Source organism: Canis lupus, chromosome 11 (genome assembly GCF_048164855.1).
Source record: "Canis lupus baileyi chromosome 11, mCanLup2.hap1, whole genome shotgun sequence".
Classification (NCBI taxonomy): Eukaryota; Metazoa; Chordata; class Mammalia; order Carnivora; family Canidae; genus Canis; species Canis lupus.
The window spans coordinates 29,267,285-29,285,760 of NC_132848.1; the positions used below are offsets into that span (position 1 = coordinate 29,267,285).

At 54.1% G+C, this 18,476-nt stretch overlaps 1 protein-coding gene across 2 annotated transcripts in view; it reads right to left on the reverse strand.

Annotated features, from left to right (window-relative positions):
* The window catches only part of PICK1 (protein interacting with PRKCA 1), a 19,009-nt gene continuing 533 nt past the window's right edge, over positions 1–18,476 (reverse strand). For both annotated transcript variants that reach the window (XM_072844016.1, XM_072844017.1), the window contains exons 2-13: positions 18,348–18,445; positions 17,141–17,252; positions 11,386–11,514; positions 9,218–9,284; positions 8,095–8,184; positions 5,714–5,767; positions 5,147–5,209; positions 4,316–4,449; positions 3,825–3,917; positions 2,016–2,066; positions 1,327–1,471; positions 1–838 (exon numbers count right to left, since the gene is read on the reverse strand). In XM_072844016.1, the coding sequence (XP_072700117.1) occupies positions 564–838; positions 1,327–1,471; positions 2,016–2,066; positions 3,825–3,917; positions 4,316–4,449; positions 5,147–5,209; positions 5,714–5,767; positions 8,095–8,184; positions 9,218–9,284; positions 11,386–11,514; positions 17,141–17,252; positions 18,348–18,388 (1,254 nt within the window). In that variant the 5' untranslated portion in view covers positions 18,389–18,445 and the 3' untranslated portion in view covers positions 1–563. The remainder of the gene's footprint in view (positions 839–1,326; positions 1,472–2,015; positions 2,067–3,824; positions 3,918–4,315; positions 4,450–5,146; positions 5,210–5,713; positions 5,768–8,094; positions 8,185–9,217; positions 9,285–11,385; positions 11,515–17,140; positions 17,253–18,347; positions 18,446–18,476) is intronic.

Below are 18,476 nucleotides of genomic sequence, written 5' to 3' on the forward strand. Positions count from 1 at the left end.
TCCATCTGGGTTTGTGTTTATTCAATACAGGCCCAGTGCCCGGCCCTTCCCCAGGGAAGTGGCTGAGCTAGGGGAATAAAATAAATAAAGGCCGCCGAGGTGTGAGTGTGGGCTGGGCTGGGGCCGGCCTGGGCTGAGGTGAGGGTGTACACAAGACACTGGACCCAACCTCGGCTGTCCACCCCCGGCCCCCCACTCCAGCAGGCTCCAGTGGTGATGCCCACAGGGAACGGGTCCTGGACGTCCTGCCACCTCTAACCCCACCTCCTTTCCGTGCCCCTTCTCTCCTTCCTAAGGCAGTTCCAGAGGCCAAGCTCTCCATCTGGCTGGGAAGGTGGGGAGGGAAGGCGGAGCAGGCCAGTGTCCAGGTCCCAGGCCATGGGCCCAGGGCCTCTCCTGGGCAGAAGCCCAGGCTCGCTGTGCTAGGACAGAGGAGCAGGGAGGCAGGCGCCCCAAGCCAGCAGGCCTTTATGCGCCACCCTGTTCTGCAGCGGCCCCGCCCCAGCTCCCATGCTCTGTCCTCCCACTCACCCTACCCCCCAGATCCGCACCCCATGGGGCACTCAGGAGTCACACCAGCTCCCACCCTTGTCCAGGGGCCCGGCAACCCCTCGTGCATCTCTGGATGGCTCCCCAGTAGCTGTGTCCTCGTCATCTTCATCCTCTTCGTCCTCCCCGTCGGTGAACTCATCCTGGCTGAGGCCGTAGGCCAGCGTGGTGTGGGCCAGGTCCACCTCGATGGGGAAGACATCGGCATCACGCAGCACCGCGTAGCAGTCGTTGTAGTACTTGGACATGGTGGACACGAAGCGCTGCAGCTGGAACACGATGTCCTGGACTGGGGTGGGAGAGCGGGCCAACAGGCACCAGTGGAGAAGACCCGCCAAGGCTGCCTGGCCCTCCTCCTCCTAGGGGAGGCCCTTTTGCACCTCGCCGAGCCCATATGCCTTGGGTGCAGGCAAGGCCAGGGCAGCCCAGGCCTGTGCACACCCATGATTCCCAGTTCCCAGGTCAGAGAGAGGAGCCCTGCCACGGTGGGTAGATTGGGGACTGCACCCCATTGCACCCCATAGCAAGAACCAGGCCCACCCAAGCCAGACCCCAGGAAGGGGGATGCGCTGCCAGGGCTTTCCACCTTGGGTCAGCCCCAAAAGTCTGCCATGGTGGGGCTGTGGGACCCCACCTAAGGACCTTACCTCTCTGGGCCACAGTTTTCCCAGCTCTGAAATGGGGAGAAGATGGTACACATCCCCCAAACCCAAGGATTATATAGGGCTGGCGTTGGGCATGCCTCTCCAGCCCCCAGTGCCCACCTACTCCCCTCACCATGCTTCTGGTCCAGCAACTCCATCTTCTCCAGCACATCCTTGCGCATCTGGGAGAAGCGGGCACGGGCCTCCTGGCGACAGCGCAGGATCAGGCGATACTCATAGTTGCCAGTGCTCACGCGGTACAGGGGCTCCCCCAGGGCCTGGGGCAGTGGGGAGCACATCAGCAACCCAGCGGGGTGGGTGGACATACAGGGCAGGGAGGCTGCAGAGCCCACCCACCAGCTCACACTCCTGCACCACATAGCATTTTTCAAAGCTCCCATGGTTCCTCACTTCCGAGACACCAGCGATTGCCAGAAGCACTTAGTAATAGCTTTGTGAAAAACAAAAAAAAACAAACCCTTGACAATTTAGTGCTAAGGTGGATCATGACATCAAAAATATTGAACATTTCCTCTTAGGAGTGAGGAAAGTCAGCTTTTTCCCACAAGAGCCTCACGAAGGCTGGGGAGTGGCCCCGCAGCAAGCCGGCCAGTGCTCTGAAGCCCAGGTGGATAGCCTCCCACCTCCAGAAACAAGAGCCCAGCCAGACCCCTCTAGCCTCTCCCAGATCAGCCTGAGCCACCCGGTGTCCCTGGCAGACCAGGACACTCTTGGGCCGCTGTGAGACAAGCAGGGGAAGGTCCATACACTCCAAGACCTTCCAGCACCGGGGCCACCCCCCAATCACCACTGAAAACTCACGATGCAGCTGTACTCCTCGTCATCCATTTCCTTCACCTTCAGGCAGTAGGACTGTATGGGACGGCGAGGTCACGGTGTCAGAGGGGCTCCACCTCCTGGATGCCCACCCTGATGCCACACTTCCACCCCACATAGTACCCCGCAGCCATGCCAGGCCTCCTGGGCCCTGCATGCCCTCAACTAGGATAGGCTGACACTTGCCTCTCATGTGGGAGGGTGGCAAGGGCCTAAGAAACAGCCCAGCATTTCCCAAACTCAAGTTAGGAGAGATGGTCTGGGGAAAAAGGGATTCCATGGTCAAAAGAGCATGGGAAGGTCGTTGAGGATTTATGGTGCACACAGGGATGCCAAAGGCTTTGGGAAGTCCTACAGCAAAGGAGCCTCAGCTTGCTTGGTGGAGCATCTTCCCTCAACATCTTTGACCATCAGAATTTTTACTTAAACATAAAACTCAATAATGTCCAGGAGACCCTGGTGGCTCAGTCCGTTGGGTGTCTGACTCTTGATTTCAGCTCAGGTCATGATCTCAGGTTCATGAGCTCAGTCCCGCATCAGGCTCCACACTCAGCGTGGAGTCTACTTGAGATTCTCTCCCTCAGCCCCTCTTCCTACTTACATACTCTCTAAATAAATACATAAAATCTTAAAAAACAAAACAAAAACCCAACTTGATCATGTCCCTTGGCACCCACTTTATAACCCACTATAAAAGTGACCAAATAATCTCAAGGGGTCAGAGTGGCCCAGAGTAAGCACTCTGCCTACCCTGGGCACCCAAAGGCTCCCTGAGTGGGCAGGGTCTGGGCTGCTGTCCAATTCCCAGTTCCTCCCAGGTCCCTGGGCTCATGTCCTCAATCAGACATGACAAAGGTTCTGGTCCCTTCCTGCCTACCATCCTGTGGCTAATCTCTAGGTGAGTTCTCTCTCTAGCATGCCAGATTCATCCCTCCTGGGGACCACTGACCCAGACTCACCCCGACTCACCCCTCCCTGAGGGCTGGGGACCACTCACCAGACTCATCCCTCCCCGGGGGCTGGGGACCACTCACCCAGACTCCCCCCGCCCCCAGGGCTGGGGACCACTCACCCAGACTCATCCGTCCCTGGGGGCTAGGGACCACTCACCCAGACTCATCCCTCCCTGGGGGCTGGGGACCACTCACCCAGACTCATCCATCCCCGGGGGCTAGGGACCACTCACCCAGATTCATCCCTCCCTACGGGCTGGGGACCACTCACTCAGACTCATCCCTCCCTGGGGGCTGGGGACCACTCACCCAGATTCATCCCTCCCTGGGGGCTGGGGACCACTCACCCAGATTCATCCGTCCCTAAGGGCTGGGAACCACTCACTCAGACTCATCCCTCCCTGGGGGCTGGGGACCACTCACCCAGATTCATCCATCCCTGAGGGCTGGGGACCACTCACTCAGACTCATCCCTCCCTGGGGGCTGAGGACCACTCACCCAGACTCATCCCTCCCCGGGGGCTGGGGACCACTCACCCAGATTCATCCCTCCCTGGGGGCTGGGGACCACTCACCCAGATTCATCCGTCCCTGAGGGCTGGGAACCACTTACTCAGACTCATCCCTCCCTAGGGGCTGGGGACCACTCACCCAGATTCATCCATCCCTGAGGGCTGGGGACCACTCACTCAGACTCATCCCTCCCTGGGGGCTGAGGACCACTCACCCAGACTCATCCCTCCCCGGGGGCTGGGGACCACTCACCCAGACTCACCCCTCCCTGAGGGCCGGGGACCACTCACCCAGACTCACCCCTCCCTGGGGGCTGGCGACCACTCACCAGGTACTCAAACTTCACATCCAGGTACTTCTTGATGGTGAGGCGAGTGTCTGGGATGGCTTTGTTGAGGTACGTATTCAGGTCTGTCAGCATCTGGAAGGGAAAGTGGAGGCAGACACCTAGTCCCAGGGGGCAGGGGCTGGGCTGGCTGGCGTGACAAAGAACGGCACTGACCCATCAATCCTTCTACTGGACTCAGGTGTCAAAGCCAAAGAGTGACAGACAAGTCGGTCCATTCAAGGGTGAGAAGACAGGCTGGGCCAAGGGTAAACTGTAACTAAGATGGAGCCAGGGGCAGAAGAAACCAGCCTGGGGGTCAATGCTGAGTGAGGCCAGGGAGGCAGAGTGACTTACCACAGTCAGTCGTGCAGGTGACCACGCTAGAACCTGCACTTACATTTTCTGACTCCAGTACAGGACACTTTCTTGTATGCCACACTGTCCCCTCTCTACCCTCACATGCTGATGCACACATGCCCAACACCACCTACCGGCTTGATGGTTTTCAGCAGCCGGATGCCGAACTTCTCGATGCTGCGGTGGGCGTCAGCAAACTTCACAAAAGCCTCACTCGCGGCTGGCTGGGGCTCCCGCACCCCAATCACAGAGAACACGTCCCCAAAGGCTGCAGGATAAGTCTGCCCTGAAGACTGTCCCTACCTGACCCCTTCATGGAGAAGCCGGGGATTTGCTGGGGAGAAGTGGGGCAAGGGGCATAGCAGGCCGAAGGTGAAGGCCTGTATGAAGTCTCTGTCCCCAAGGAGGTGGGTCTACACCCAAGAGAGCCGGGTCTACACCCAAGAGAGCGGCCCTCATTCCCCAGAGTGATCAGACCACGGGGGAAGAAGAAGGCTGGGTCAAGGTTGGAGAGGCTGCTGTTGCCTGGCAGCAGAGCACAGGGATGTGGAGGCTGGGTCTAAGGCCAGCGCTGCCGGCAGGAGTGGTGTGCACATTTCCTCGGTCTGGGATCATTTTCCCCACTGCAAAGTGGGGTTAACTCTAGCTGCCTGGCCCAGCCGGCAGACTCGTAGAAAATGAGACCACAAATAAGGAAGCCTCTCCACGTTGTAAGGGGCAGAACGGGTTACACTGGACCCCACACACCAGCTGGTCCAGATGTTCCCTGCTGGCCCCACCTCCCAGCATCTGGACAAGGCCCGGCCCGAACCTGGCATGAGGTCAAATGCTGTGGTGTCTGCCTGAGCCTGGTGAGGAAGGGCCCTGGGAGGAGATTGGCCACACCCTAACTGCCTGGGGCAGCCCTGAGCTCAGAAGGGAGCGACGGTCTTCCCAGGGTCACACAGGTTTGGGGGCACCCTTACCCCGGTGTGTCTGTGACAGTTCGTAAAAGGCCCGGAGGAGGTTCTTGGTGTGTTCCGTCATTCCTGTAGGAGAGAGCCAACTGTAGGGGGATGGAGGCACATGGCAGGACCACAAGGGCCCCCAGGACATGGCCTCCACCCCCACCCAGAGGTCCTCACTGTTCCCACAGCCCCACTGGGGCCCAGGGTTGAGGGCTTAGCCGCGGCCCCAGTGCCACCCAAGAGGAGCCCCCATCAGACAAGAGACCCAGGACCTAGCAGGGGCAGAAGGTGACCAGGGCTTCCTAGGCGCTGCATCTTTGGGAGACAGATTCCAAGAGGCTCCCACCATGCTTAAATGTGCTATTATTTGAATTTTTATGGATATGTATTACTCTCATAATCAGGAAAAGTATGTCTTAAGAGGCTTTCTTCCGAAGAATTCCTAACGACCACAGTCCTAGAATCTCATAGGCCAGCAATCCTGCCCCTACTGCCACCATTTCCGAGCAGGGCTGTGAAGATCTACCCGAGGGCAGAGCCAGTGCCAGGTACCCCCTGGACAGGACCCGAGGGGCCGCCTCTCACCTTTATACAGCTCGGCTGTCCGCTCCAGCTCCTCCAGCCTCTTGACAAGCCCGTCTGCAGGGGAATCAGAGAGAAGGTGGGTCCAGTGAGTCTATATGAGCACAGGGGTGAGGAGAGAGCAGGGTGGCCCAAGCCAGGCTTGGGAGGAGAGGCAGCTTCCAGAAGAGAACAAGGACTGGCACAGAACGGGGGTCCCAGGGAGGGGGATCTCAACTGGGCTCAGAAGTGTTCCATAGCAGCCCAGGACACCCAAACCAAAGGCCAGCAGGGGACAGGGAGGGCCGCCCTCGGGCCACTCCTAAGTCCCCACCCCAGCAGGCTGGGGTACAGCAGATGGGCAGAAAGGTGATGATCATTTAGGCACTGCCAAAAGTCATCAGGAAAAAAGGTTGGGTCCTCCCAAGGCCCGATCTGTGGGTAGTTCCTGATGGCCAGCCAAAGGCAGGCCCCATCCCAGTGGTCAAGGCCTCCGTACTTCTAACACAACCCCTGCCAACAGCCAAGGAGGCAGGCAGGCAGAGCTAAACCGGGGAGATGAGTCGTTTTGACAACCCCAATGCAGGCATGACGCAGCCCCCTCCGCAGGAGAAGCAAATGTGACAGCTCAGAAGGGAGCATTGCTCGGGGAGGAAAAGCTGGCACTGGACCAGGCCTTGGTGATCAACATTCACTACTTAACAGAGGTTCTTCGAGCACCTTTTGGGTGCCGGACCCCATGTCAGGGCCACAGAATGACCTTAGTAAATGTTATCTACGTCATGTCCTCAAGGCTCATGGTCCAGCAGAGGAGACAGTGGCCAGGCACTGGGGGCTGTCAGGGGAGAGGTGGGCACAGCTGCCTTGCCACAAGGGCTCAAAAATGGGAGCAACTGGACTGCTGGGGCCGGCATTTCAGATCAGGGAGGGAGGGCCCCTCCAGCAGTGAGGGGATGAGGGACCTCCCACCTCCCCACCAGGAGCGGGGCAGGGACTATGCCAGTGGCTTCCTCACATGGTGGCCCCTCAGGGCAGGGCCCAATCTCACTGAGCTCCAGTGAGCTGTGAGCCAAGACCCATCACCCAAGGCTCCTTGCCCATAGCTCAGTCCTTCCTCCGTATGAGCCTTTGGGGTAGGGATTACTTTCTCATTTTCTGTGTAAAAGGAGGGACGTCGTGTCCCAAGGCACACAGCCAGGCACTACTCAAGGCAGGGTGCCCTCTAACCACCCCCACCCCATCTCCTGTGTTGACCTGGGTCAGGGTTTTCTGAGCAGGAGGGGAAGGAGATAGAAGCCGAGTCTGGGCAGAGATGGTGGGTGTGTGTCAGGTGGCAGCAATAGGGGGAGGAATGGGCTCAGTGGGCTCTGGCGGGGGGGCTGTGTGGAGCATCTCAGAGGTCTTCAGGAGCTTGGCCACTGGTTGGCCCCCAGGCTCTGCCTCCCCAGAGCCCTGGCACCTGGCCAGCCTGGCAGGAAAGGAGCCACGTAAGCGCCATGCTGTTGTTTTTAGCTGGGTCATGGGACATCATGACAGCTTCAATTTTAGAAACCCTATTTAAGGCTGGGGAAATTGCAAGGTTTGGGGGGAAAAAACACAACAACCAGTTCTAATTTCATCTCAACGCATGGTAACTACAGTAACAGGGATTTATAGACACCAAGAAGCTGAGAATAGCAGCCACCACTTTTGTACGCTGCTTGGAACGCGCTCGGACCCCACCCCCACGTCCCAGCCAATGAAGCCCAGTGTGCCCAACTGAGCCTACAATACATACAGGCATTTAAACCCACCCCCACACACGCGGAGCACAACTGCTATTTATAAACTCGGCCTGGGGACCGTGGGGAGCAGGACCAAGTGTTTTACTGGCCACACGGCGGCGGGTGCGTGGGTGTGAGTGTGCGTGGCCCTGGCTTTCCCCCTGCCCCCACCTCCAGTCCTGGCCAGGAACCTCTGAGACAGGGGCAGCAGCGCCACCTCCTGGAGAAAGGCAGGGGCAAGGCGGGCAGTGCAGGAGCAGAAAGCCGGGGCCACACTTGACAAGAGGGCACATGATGGCCGCCCCTGGCTCTGTGACAGCAGCTGGGGAGAATGGCAAAGGCATCAGCTCAGGGAGCTGGAGCTGAAAGGAGACACCTCTGCGCTCTGCATCTGTCTCATCTGTGACCTGGGCCTGGAATCCTAGGCCTGACCATGGAAGCCACTGGCTGCAGGATGCCTTAGCTGACTGCTGTGGACGCTCTCTGGGAGGCAGAGAGGCCTCTGGGAATGCAGATTGGTGACCAGTGGCCCCATGGGCAGCAGGAACCATGTCGGGTCCATGGGCGGCCATGGTGCCCCTTCCTCTGGAAGCCTGGGCCTGCGACCCCGTCCCCGGGCCAGCTGGGCAGGAGAGGACTCACCATTGCACAGGATGGCCCGGCTCAGGCCCAGGGCATCTGCAGTCCCGGAGCTCATGTTCTCTACCAGCCGATGCTTTACTTTCTTCAACACTGGGAGCAGGGGAAAAAGGGACTCAGTGATGGGGAGTGTGCAGCTGGGGCCTCAGGCATCCCTGCCCCAGCTCATCTCCTCATGGTGAGTGACAGCAGGGGCTCAGAGGGCTGCCCTGAGCTCTGGTTCAGGGGTGACTGAAGCAGGGGGAGCCCCCATAGGGTTGTGCCAGGTCCCCTGCCCTATTCCCTCTCTGCGAGAGCGGTGCTGAGAACTGGAAGGAGGTAAGCATGTAAAGTGCCAAGAGGCGAACCAGGAAAGTCTCTTCTCCCTTCCATATCTGGGAGCAGAGCTGCCATCAGTGACCTCAGACCCCCAGACTCGGTTACCGTATACATGTCGCGTACTGAGTCCCTGGAAGGGACCAGAGACTTATAAGGGAGAACCTCTGGGACAGACTGATCTTAGCCTCTCTCCCTAAAAACCAGGAGGTGACTGTGACGCTAGGGTGGAGGAAAAGTGTGCTGGGCTCCAGAGCTGAGAGATCTGGGTGTGCATCACCCAGGGGACATGGAGCCCTCTCTGGGCTCATGCCTTTATGTCGAATGAGGTGACTGGTCCAGAGGACCTCGAAGCTGCAGTGTCCAGCTCTAGAGTCTGAAGCTTCTACAGAACCAAAGCCCAGCCCTCCTCAGCAGGAGGCAACCTGTCCTAGAGGATGCCGTGGGAGGAAGGGCTGGCCTGGGACCCTCTGCCCAAGGCCTGAGGTCCAGTTCAGACCTTGAGCCTTCCTGGGAGTAGGCAGGTGGAAGAAGACGCCAGGGCCAAGTAGGGGCATGCATGGGCCTGAGGCACCATGCCCTAGGCATGACAATCCTAGGGCAGGGAGGTCCCAGGGTAGGTGGCCTTGGGAGAGAACTGCAACATGGGACAGAGTGAAATCAGGGACAGATTTCTTGGGTGCAGCTGCAGGAGAGCACCCCAGGTCCTTTGCATTGGTTTGGGCAAAAACCATGTAACACTGTCATAAAGACACAGAACAGGGCCAGGGGCTTGTGGGGCCACCGGGTGCCACTGCTCTGGCCCACTTACCAATGTCAAGGGACATGCCCTGCTTGGGGTCCGCCTGCAGCTTGTTGTAGTGGATCGTCACCTCACCCTGAAAAAGGACAGGCACAGTTAAGAGAGAGTCTCCTGGGTCCCAAGCCTCTTCCTTGGGGAAGCCTGTCTTCCCTGAAATCTGTGGTCATGAGAGCATCCTGAGCCCTGGGAAAGGCCCAGATCAACCATGAATTCGGCTATGCGGGGCCAAGGGCTGTGATGTGGCCCCGCTTTGTAACTGGTTTGTTCCCATGTCCCTCCTTGTCCCACGAGGTGCCAGGCCCTGGGGAACCAGCAAGGACAAGGGCAGAGACAGAGCTCACAGCCCGGTGGTCTCTGATGTCCTGAGGTCCAGTGAGGTCAGGGGTCCCACCCTTCCCCACGCCATGCTCCAAGCCCTCGCTTCACAATTTGCCCCACATGGAGTATCCGCTGCGCTCTAATCACCCATGCTCAGCGGTGCCCCATTCACTCAACTAACACATCCATGCACTTTCTCCGTGCCTGGTGCTGGGACACCAAGGAGCATGTGCAGGGCAGCCCCAGCCCCTAGGGCCCACACCAGCAAGGAAGCCAATGCAAACCACATTCTACAACTGGAAGAGAAGTGCCGGCTTCTCCTGAGAAGCCTTCCCTGATCACGTGAGGCCACCACGGTCACTGTCATCCATGCAATCCTCAGACCCCTTAACTTGGGACAGAATCCATTCAAATACAACATGGGATTTCAAAAATGAGTCCTGAAAGGAAAGCAAAATGATCTGATGCTGTCACAGTGAGGGGCAGAGGCAAAAAGCTCCCTCAGGCTGCGCAAGAGTGTGTTGTGGGGCCTCAACAGGCAGCAGCCAGGGCAGCAGGACTCAGACCTGAGCAAATCCCTTCCTCCCTCTGGGTGCCAGTAAACGGGGACAGCAGGCCCTGCCCGCCACCCAAACAAGGGGGCTGGAAGACCCCTGGATTAATGTCCAGGCTGTGCACACATGTGAAGCGCTCTTGTCCTCCTGGGCACACAGAGAGCTGGCGTGAGGCAGGCTTCAGAGGATGGGCGCTGTGATGGGTACAGACATGAGGTGTGAGGAAGGGGCCACAGGAGACACCCACCTCCCAGGTCTGTACCGGGATGAAACACTGTCCACCTGCTTCCCGACGTGCCACACCAGGACAGGAACATCCAGCCCCGGTAGAGCGGAATGGGAGAACAAAGGGGAGAAGGTGGAGAAGCAGCTGGCCCCAGGCTAAGGTAAGAGGGACTGGCAGGGACGCTGGTGCCAGGTCCCTAAGACATGGAGGATGGACATGGGGTGAGGAGAGGTCTGAAAGGATGGGATGAGGGAGCTAGAATACTCGGCCAAGCTCAATTTACAGTTGGGACCCTTGACTCTAGGACTCCAAGGTCATCTACTGGCTTTGTGCGTCCTTTGCTGTTTAGGTTTCCCAAGACTTACTAGCAGCCAAATCTCTAAGAAATGGCAAAAGGGCTCCAGGCTGCTTCCATGAGTGGTCAGGACACTGCCTGCCATTTGTGGTGGTAGCAGGGGCTTACAGGGCGAGGCCTCAGCTATAGCAGCTGGGGTGGGGTGTGGGGAGTCAAAGACAGGCCGTGTGTGATTGTGGTCTGCAGAACAGAAGACCAGCAGCTGGACAGAGCTGCTCCAGGCCTCAGAAGTTTCCCTGGGGGACTGTGAGCCCAGGAGGACCCTGTGGACTGAGAACTCCTACAGAGATGGGGGGGGGCTCCTCTTCCCCCCCACCCCTCCCAGACCCAGTATGGCCCAACCGACATTTACTGAGTGTCTACTGACTCCAGTACATTCACCTTGGACCTCCAGCTTCAGTTCTAGCCCTGAGTGGGGACACAATGGATCACTCTGAGGCATGGCTCCTAATCCAACAGCTCCCCTGGGGGCTGAAGGACAGGGAACCGAATGGTCCCCACTCTTCTGCCAAGGCAGCACAGTGGTCCTGGAGCACGAGTGGTATTTATTGACCAGATGTGGGAGACAATGAAGGAGGCCAGAGTATAGCCCAGACCTTGGTGTACTGAGGGGGCAGCAGAGAGACAGCCTGTCCCCCTCCAGGCCTATAGGGGGCAGGTTGAGTGCCATCGCAGTGGCTTGGCTGCCTGTGTCTCCCTGCCCCCCTAACCACAGCAGCCTTACCTTCACCTCCTGAATCATCTTTGCCACCTCCACCTTAGTTTTGCCTTTGATTGACCTGCCATTGACACCGGTGATCTCGTCGCCAGCCGCCACAGTGCCGTCCAGGGCTGCTGGGGTGTTGTCAAACACCTGTGGGTGCAAGGGAGGGCAGTGTGGGGGAAACAGTCATCCCCTGAACCACAACTGAGCCTACCTTGGTCTAAACCTCACACACTCAACTGAGTGTATGCTCCTCCAAACTCAGTTAATAGATTTTCCGCCAATGCTGTCCTGGGCTGACTTGAAGCCCCAAAGCACCTCTGGTCAGTTCCTGTGCCTCATCTCAGTCCCCAAAGAGTAAGGACTCCACCGTGCACGTGAGACTCTCCTCCCAACATGGCCCCTTCAACAGGGTCCATACTCACTGAGGCGTGAGGCTGGGTGTGCCTGTCAAGCACACATGTGCAAGTGCTGCTCAGGGCAAGGAGGAGGCAGGACACATCTGCATATGCAGAGATGGACAGGAACACAGAAATCATGGCCAGAAAATGGCCACCAGGACAAACATCTGACACTGCCCTCTCTCTACTTCATCTTCAGCTGCTACATTTTCTACATAAAGTACGTAGAAGGAACAACTGGTAACTTTTCATATACATAATGTCATGAGGAAGGAAGAAATTGAGATGACAGTTTCTTTCTGTTAACCTTCCAGAATCACACTAAAAAATAATTATTACTATTTTTTAAAGACTTACTTATTTCAGAGAGAGAGAGTGTGCATGTGCACATGCACAAGCAGGCGGAGGGGCCGAGAGAGAGAGAAAGCAAGAGAGAAGCAGACTCCCTGCTGAAAGTGGAGCCTGATCTCATAACCCTGAGATCATGACCTGAGCTGAAATCAAGAGTCGGACGCTCAACTGATGGAGCCACCCAGGTGCCCCAATATATATATATATTTTTTTAAACGGTAAAGGAGACAACGAGAGGGTATACCTGTCCTTGGAAGATAGACAGTGGGAATCCAAGGCCTGTGGAAGGACTTTAGTAAGAGAGATCTAATCCTTGCTGGAAATTGCCAGTGGGTTAGAAAGTGGACCTCTAGAGACAGCCACGGCGGGTGGAAAGCAAGGTGCAGAAAGTAGGGAAAGGACTCAACTCCGGGCTCCTCCATCCACAGGGCTGTCCATCATCACCCCTTCTCTGTGGAAGATGGAGGTGGTTTCCCCAGAGAAGCTCTGGACTCGGGCCCAGGGACCAAGGAAGGCAGGAGAGAGGCAGGGGAATGGAGAGATTTGGGTTTAGCAAGTTCCAAAGCCCCCTCACCCCAGTGGGGCCCCAGAATGCCAGCAGCCAGGCTTACTGCCCTTCCCCACAGGACACTGGAGGCCCCTGTCCTCAACAGCTTGACACAAAGGCCCGTCTATGCAGACACTGGGAGATTCCCCCACAGTTCACCCCACAGGGAAGTCCCCCGGACATGGCCTGTGCACAGATCTTCAAAACACCAGTAGTACATGGCAGTGATGATTCACTCATCCTATAAAGAAAGGCGAGGATTACCGGTCACTTAAGAAAAAGATCCCATATAAAAAATAATTACACAGAAAAAGGGAACCACAGGAAGCAGAAACAAAGCAGGGGTGATACAAAGAAAACCATAATTAATGTCTTCGAGGTGATTAGAAAAAACTGGAAGATGTAAAAGGATCGACTCAAAAATAAGAGGGGTGACTGGATGGCTCAGTCGGTTAAGTGTCTGACTTTGGCTCAGGTCACGATCCCAGGGTCCTGGGATAGAGCCCCGTGTCTCATGTCTTGGGCTCAGTACCCAGCAGAGAGCCTTGCTTCTCCCTTTCCCTGTGCCCCTCCACTTGTGTGTGTGTGTGCGCACGCACGCACATGAGCGTGCACTCTCTCAAATAAATAAATTCTAAAAAAAAAAAAAAGGAAAGATCTTTTCGAAATGCAAAACGTAACTGAAATTTACAATGTCAAAGAAGCTATGAAACCAAGCCAAGGAAAATGAAAATGACATGGACAATCAGAAAACAAGAAAAATATTAGAAGATCAATTCAGAAAGCCCAACAGAAGTCCCAGAAGTCCCACAAGAGGGAATAGAAACCAGAGAGCAAGATCCCATCAACGAGCTAATACTAGAAACTTCCAGGGCAGAGAAAGACATGAGGTTCCTGGAGGGACGCGCCCTCTGAGCTCCAACGCAACAGACAGACAAGGGCCTGTGCCAAGAGCCATCATCATGACCCTGCAGGATGCCAAGAACAAAAGGAAACTCCCAAGAGTCTTGAGAGATCAAGGATAAAACATATTACAAATAAAAGGTCACTGATCAGGGCACCATCAGACATAACAGTGCTGACGGCAAAAGATAATGAAAGGAAGCCATTGTATTTCTAAGTGAAAATTATTTTCAAACTTGCCTTTTTTTTTTTTTTTCTTTTTTGGGAGAGTCATTCTTGAATTTGATTTGCCGAAGTCAATTGGAAGGGATATGAGAATAACAACAAAGACAGGATAAGGGCATTTTCAGAGACTCAAACTCTCAAAAAATGTACCTCCATGCAGCCTTTTCCAGAAAGCTACAGGGGGATGTGCTCCACCTCGATGAGGCAGTAAGCCGAGAAAGACAGCTCCTGTCCTGCACAGCAAAGGAAACAGTCCACAAAACTAAAAGGCAACCTACACAGAATGGGTGGAGATATTTGCAAATGACATATCCGATAAAGGGCTAGTATCCAAAATATATAAAGAACTTATTAAACTCAACACTCAAAAGCCAAATAATCCAATTAAAAAATTGGCAGAAGACATGAACACACATTTCTCCAAAGAAGACATCCAGACAGCCAATAGACACAGGAAAGAATGCTCAACATCACTCATCATCAGGGAAATACAAATTAAAACCACAACAGGATATCACCTCACATCTGTCAGAATGGCTAAAATCAACAACACAAGAAACAGAGTGTTGGTGAGGATGTGGAGAAAAAGGAATTCTCTGGCACTACTGGTGGGAATGGAAACTGGTGCAGCCGCTCTGGAAAACAGTATGGAGGTTCCTCGGAAAGTTAAAAATGGAGCTACCCTACAATCCAGCAATTGCACTACTGGGTATTTACCCAAAGAATATAAAAATGCTAATTCAAAGAGATAGGTACACCCCTAAGGTTATAGCGGCATTATTTACAAGAGCCAATATATGGAAGCAGCCCAAGTGTACACTGACTGATGAATGGATATAGAAGATGTGGTTTATATATACAACGGAATGTTATTCGACCACAAAAGAGAATGAAATCTTGCCATTTGCAAAGATACAGATGAATCTAGACAGTATAATGCTAAGCAAGATAAGTCTATAAGAAAAAGACCATATGATTTCAGCCATTTGTGGAATTGAAAAAACAAATGGGTAAAGGGCAAAACAGAGAGAGACACACACAAACCAAGAAACAGACTCTTAACTAGAGAGAACAGGGACACCTGGGGGGGCTCAGTCGTTAAACATCCAACTCTTGATTTCAGCTCAGGTCACAACTGCAAGGTTGTGAGATCAAGCCGCACATCGGGCTCCACCCTCAGCGGGGAGTCTGTTTGAGATTCCCTCTCTCCCTCTCTGCCCCTTCCCCCAATGCTTTCCCCCTCTTTCTCTCTCAAATGAATAAATAAACCTTTAACTAAACAAACAAAAACTTTAGAGAACAAACTGACAGTCACCAGAGGGGAAGGGGGAAACAGGTGATGGGAATTCAGGATGTCACTTGTCGGTGATGAGCACCAGGTGATGTGAGGAGGTGTTGGATCACTAGTATGCACACCTGACACTAACATCAATTACACTAACTGGATGTTAGTGTAGTTAACAACATGTTATGTAGTTAACCATATGTTAACTAACTGGCATCAAATTAAAGACTTGAGAGAAGGAAAGAAAGAGGGCTCCTGGAAGTAGGGGAGCCCCCCAGAGAGGGAAGGGGAGGCACAGTGAGACAGACTCCAGAAAGATGAGGGCAAACAGCTGCCTGAAGAAAGGTAGTGAACGTCCAAAGAGAATGCAAATGGAAGAAACCCGAGAAACCTGTTCAAAAAAGAAAAGACTGAGTTAAGAAAAGAGACCAGAGGCTCCTCAGAAAGTTAACCACAGAGGCACCATATGAGCTGGCACCCTGCTCCCACTCTCAGATACACACTCCCTAAAAATGAAAGCATGTGTACACTCAGAACATGCGCATGCATGTTTACAGCAGCATTCTTCATAACAGCCAAATGTCCTTCAAATGAATGGATGAACAATTGTGGTACATCCACAAAAATGGAATATTCGTCAGCCATAAAAAAATATGCCAACACTGGAATGAAATTCAAAAACATTATGCTCAGTAAAAGAATCCAGACCCCAAAGGTGACATGTCAGATTCTTTTTATATAAAATGTCCAGAAAAAAACAACCTATATAGTAACCAGATTACCCATCTAAAATAACCCTCTGCCTCTCCCCATCAAATAAATAAATCTTTAAAAAGGTGGGGGGGTGTGCAACAGTGGGTGCTATTATTTGACACAGGCCTTCTAGTACTCTCGACTTGTTCAGAGCAAGTCAGATACGCTTTGATAAAAAAAATTCAATTTTTAAAAACCAAATTCTATTATTTTATAACCGTAGTTTGTTCTACACAAACCCAGCCCCCAATGGGTGAGAAGGGGGAGGTGGCAGGGACCAAGCAGGCATGTAGCAGGGGGGCCCAGGCCTGGGCAAGGCCTCCCTAATACCTCCTGGGTCAGAGGAGGCCAAAAGCTCGTGAAGGCAGCACCCAGAGTAGACCAGGCTACATCCCGGGAATCTCTGTCCTCAAGGCCCAAAAGTGACTCTTTTGCAAGATTCTCAGAGAGACAGCAGTTTCCCATCTGCCACCAATGGCTACTGAGCTGAGAAAGTGGGAACAGAGTAGAAGGCAGGTCACATTTATGTCTGTGGCAAGCTTCCTTTGGAGCCTACAGAAAAACCAGTGACTGACCCGTCACAAAGTAAACTGTCCCCACTGCTCAGAGTCACAGCTGATAGAATGTCACCAAAGCAGCTTCATCTACAAGAACCACAAAAATGTTCAGTACCACTAGCAGAGTGTCTCGGGGACATGAACAACTGCTAGGTACAAAACAACATCTTCTACTTCGTATTTATTAAATGCCGGGCAATGTTTGGGGCATTCTGGTTAATCCTCACAGTGACCTACACATTTTACACTCTCACTTGCCAGATGAGGAAGCTGAGGCCCAGAGAGCTTACCAAGTAACTCGCTGCTGAGCAGGGAGGCTTACATTTGGGTTCACCAGGCCACTAGCATCCCATGGACTTGCAGACTTTCCACTAAAATTCACATTCCACTTGCACCAGTACCCCAGGCCGACAGTTTTGTGCATTTGACCCTATGACACATGTTGTACTTGGTGCTGACAGCAGTGAAAAAGCAGGCTGAGATCCTGTCCTCACAGTGTGGTGTCTGGCTAGCAGTGAGATAGAGGACGACGAATGGGCAAACCCATGATTACAGATGGTGAGCGGAGCTGAGAAGGGAAGGAGCGCATTGATACAGCAGAGAACAGGGTGCATCTACTGAGGGGCATGCCCGGGAAGGCCTCTCTGAGGAGTTCAGGCCTCAGCTCCGCAGTCAGGAAAATAAGCCTGCCCCAGGGGAGGGAGGTGGCTCACCCCTTCTAGGACCTCACCCCCACCTCCAAAGCACCCAGTACCTGGACAATATAGAGGCAGGGGCAGTACTGGGCCCCTCCTCCGATGCTGATCCCGATCAGGTTCTGAGCATCCTTCTGTAGGGTCACCTTCCCAGGCACAGTAGGGATTCCACTAGAAAGAGAAGCACATGTGGCCGAATCTCCTGGGAGGATTCCTTAAAGGGGACGAGGAAGGAAGCCCCTGAGAGGCTCCAAGTGCTGCTCAGCTTTTTCTTTTCTCAATTGGCCAAAAAGACAGTGTCTGGCGCTGGCACATGTGCAGCTCTTAGGAGTCCTGCAGATGCAGGATCAGATCCCGGCTCTGCCACTGACCATCTACAGGACTTGGATAAGTAAGTCACCTCTGTGCATCTCAGTTCCCTCAGCCATAAAATGGTATGGATGGAAATGGCTTGCTACTTGGTGAAAATTCTTATAAGAAAGCACACGAAAGGCACTTAACACCAGTCCAGCCCAGAGCAGGCACTCCATGAAAACAGATTCCCCCTTCCCTCTCCTTCATCCTGCCTCTGAGGCCTGATCCAGACTCTGTCCTTCTCACCTTCTCAGGCACAGGTGGAACATTATGGCCACTTGCTCCAGGAAGCCTTCTCCTCTTAAATTATCCATCACCCATCTCTCAGTTGCTCTGCTCAATTACCTCTCAATTTTCAGTATAAACCAGCACTTGTTTATGTTCTGCTGTAAATATTTGCCTCCATTCACTTATTCATTCAACAAACCAGCAACCTACTGATGGTGAGTCGAGCACCATACTAAGTGCTGAGGATGCAGGCAGTGGACTGATGGAGGGCAGATTTTAGTTGAGAGACTAACAATTTCTGAAAATCTGTCCTACTAATTACCTATACTGGGAAGGAAAGTATGTTTACAATACTCCCATTCACCTTCAAAACCTGGCTCCACTGCCACCTCCTTTTTGAAGCCTTCCCTGAACACCCCAATCAAGAGACTGCTCCTCTGCTCTCTCCTTGTAGCCAGGCCATTCTCCATTAGTACCCACGTGGCCCTGACTTGTCATCTGCTAGGGTGTCCGCAGCCCCCTACAGATGGTGAGCTCCTGGAAGGGCAGGGTCCATTTCTACTATAGAACAAGACCTACTTAACCCCCGCTGAGAAGCAAGGGTCTGTGGAGCTGGGAAGTCTGGGGATCTGGAGGCCCCGGGGCTCGTGCATTCCTGGGACTTGGAAGGAACAAAATACTCACAGTTTATCCTCCTCGATGTCATAATCCAAGTCTGCAAACATGGTTCCGAGAGTTGAGGTGGGCTGGCTGACTGCCCAGCTCGGCAGGGGAATGGGGAACTGGACCAGGGAGAGAAAAGAGCGTAGGGTT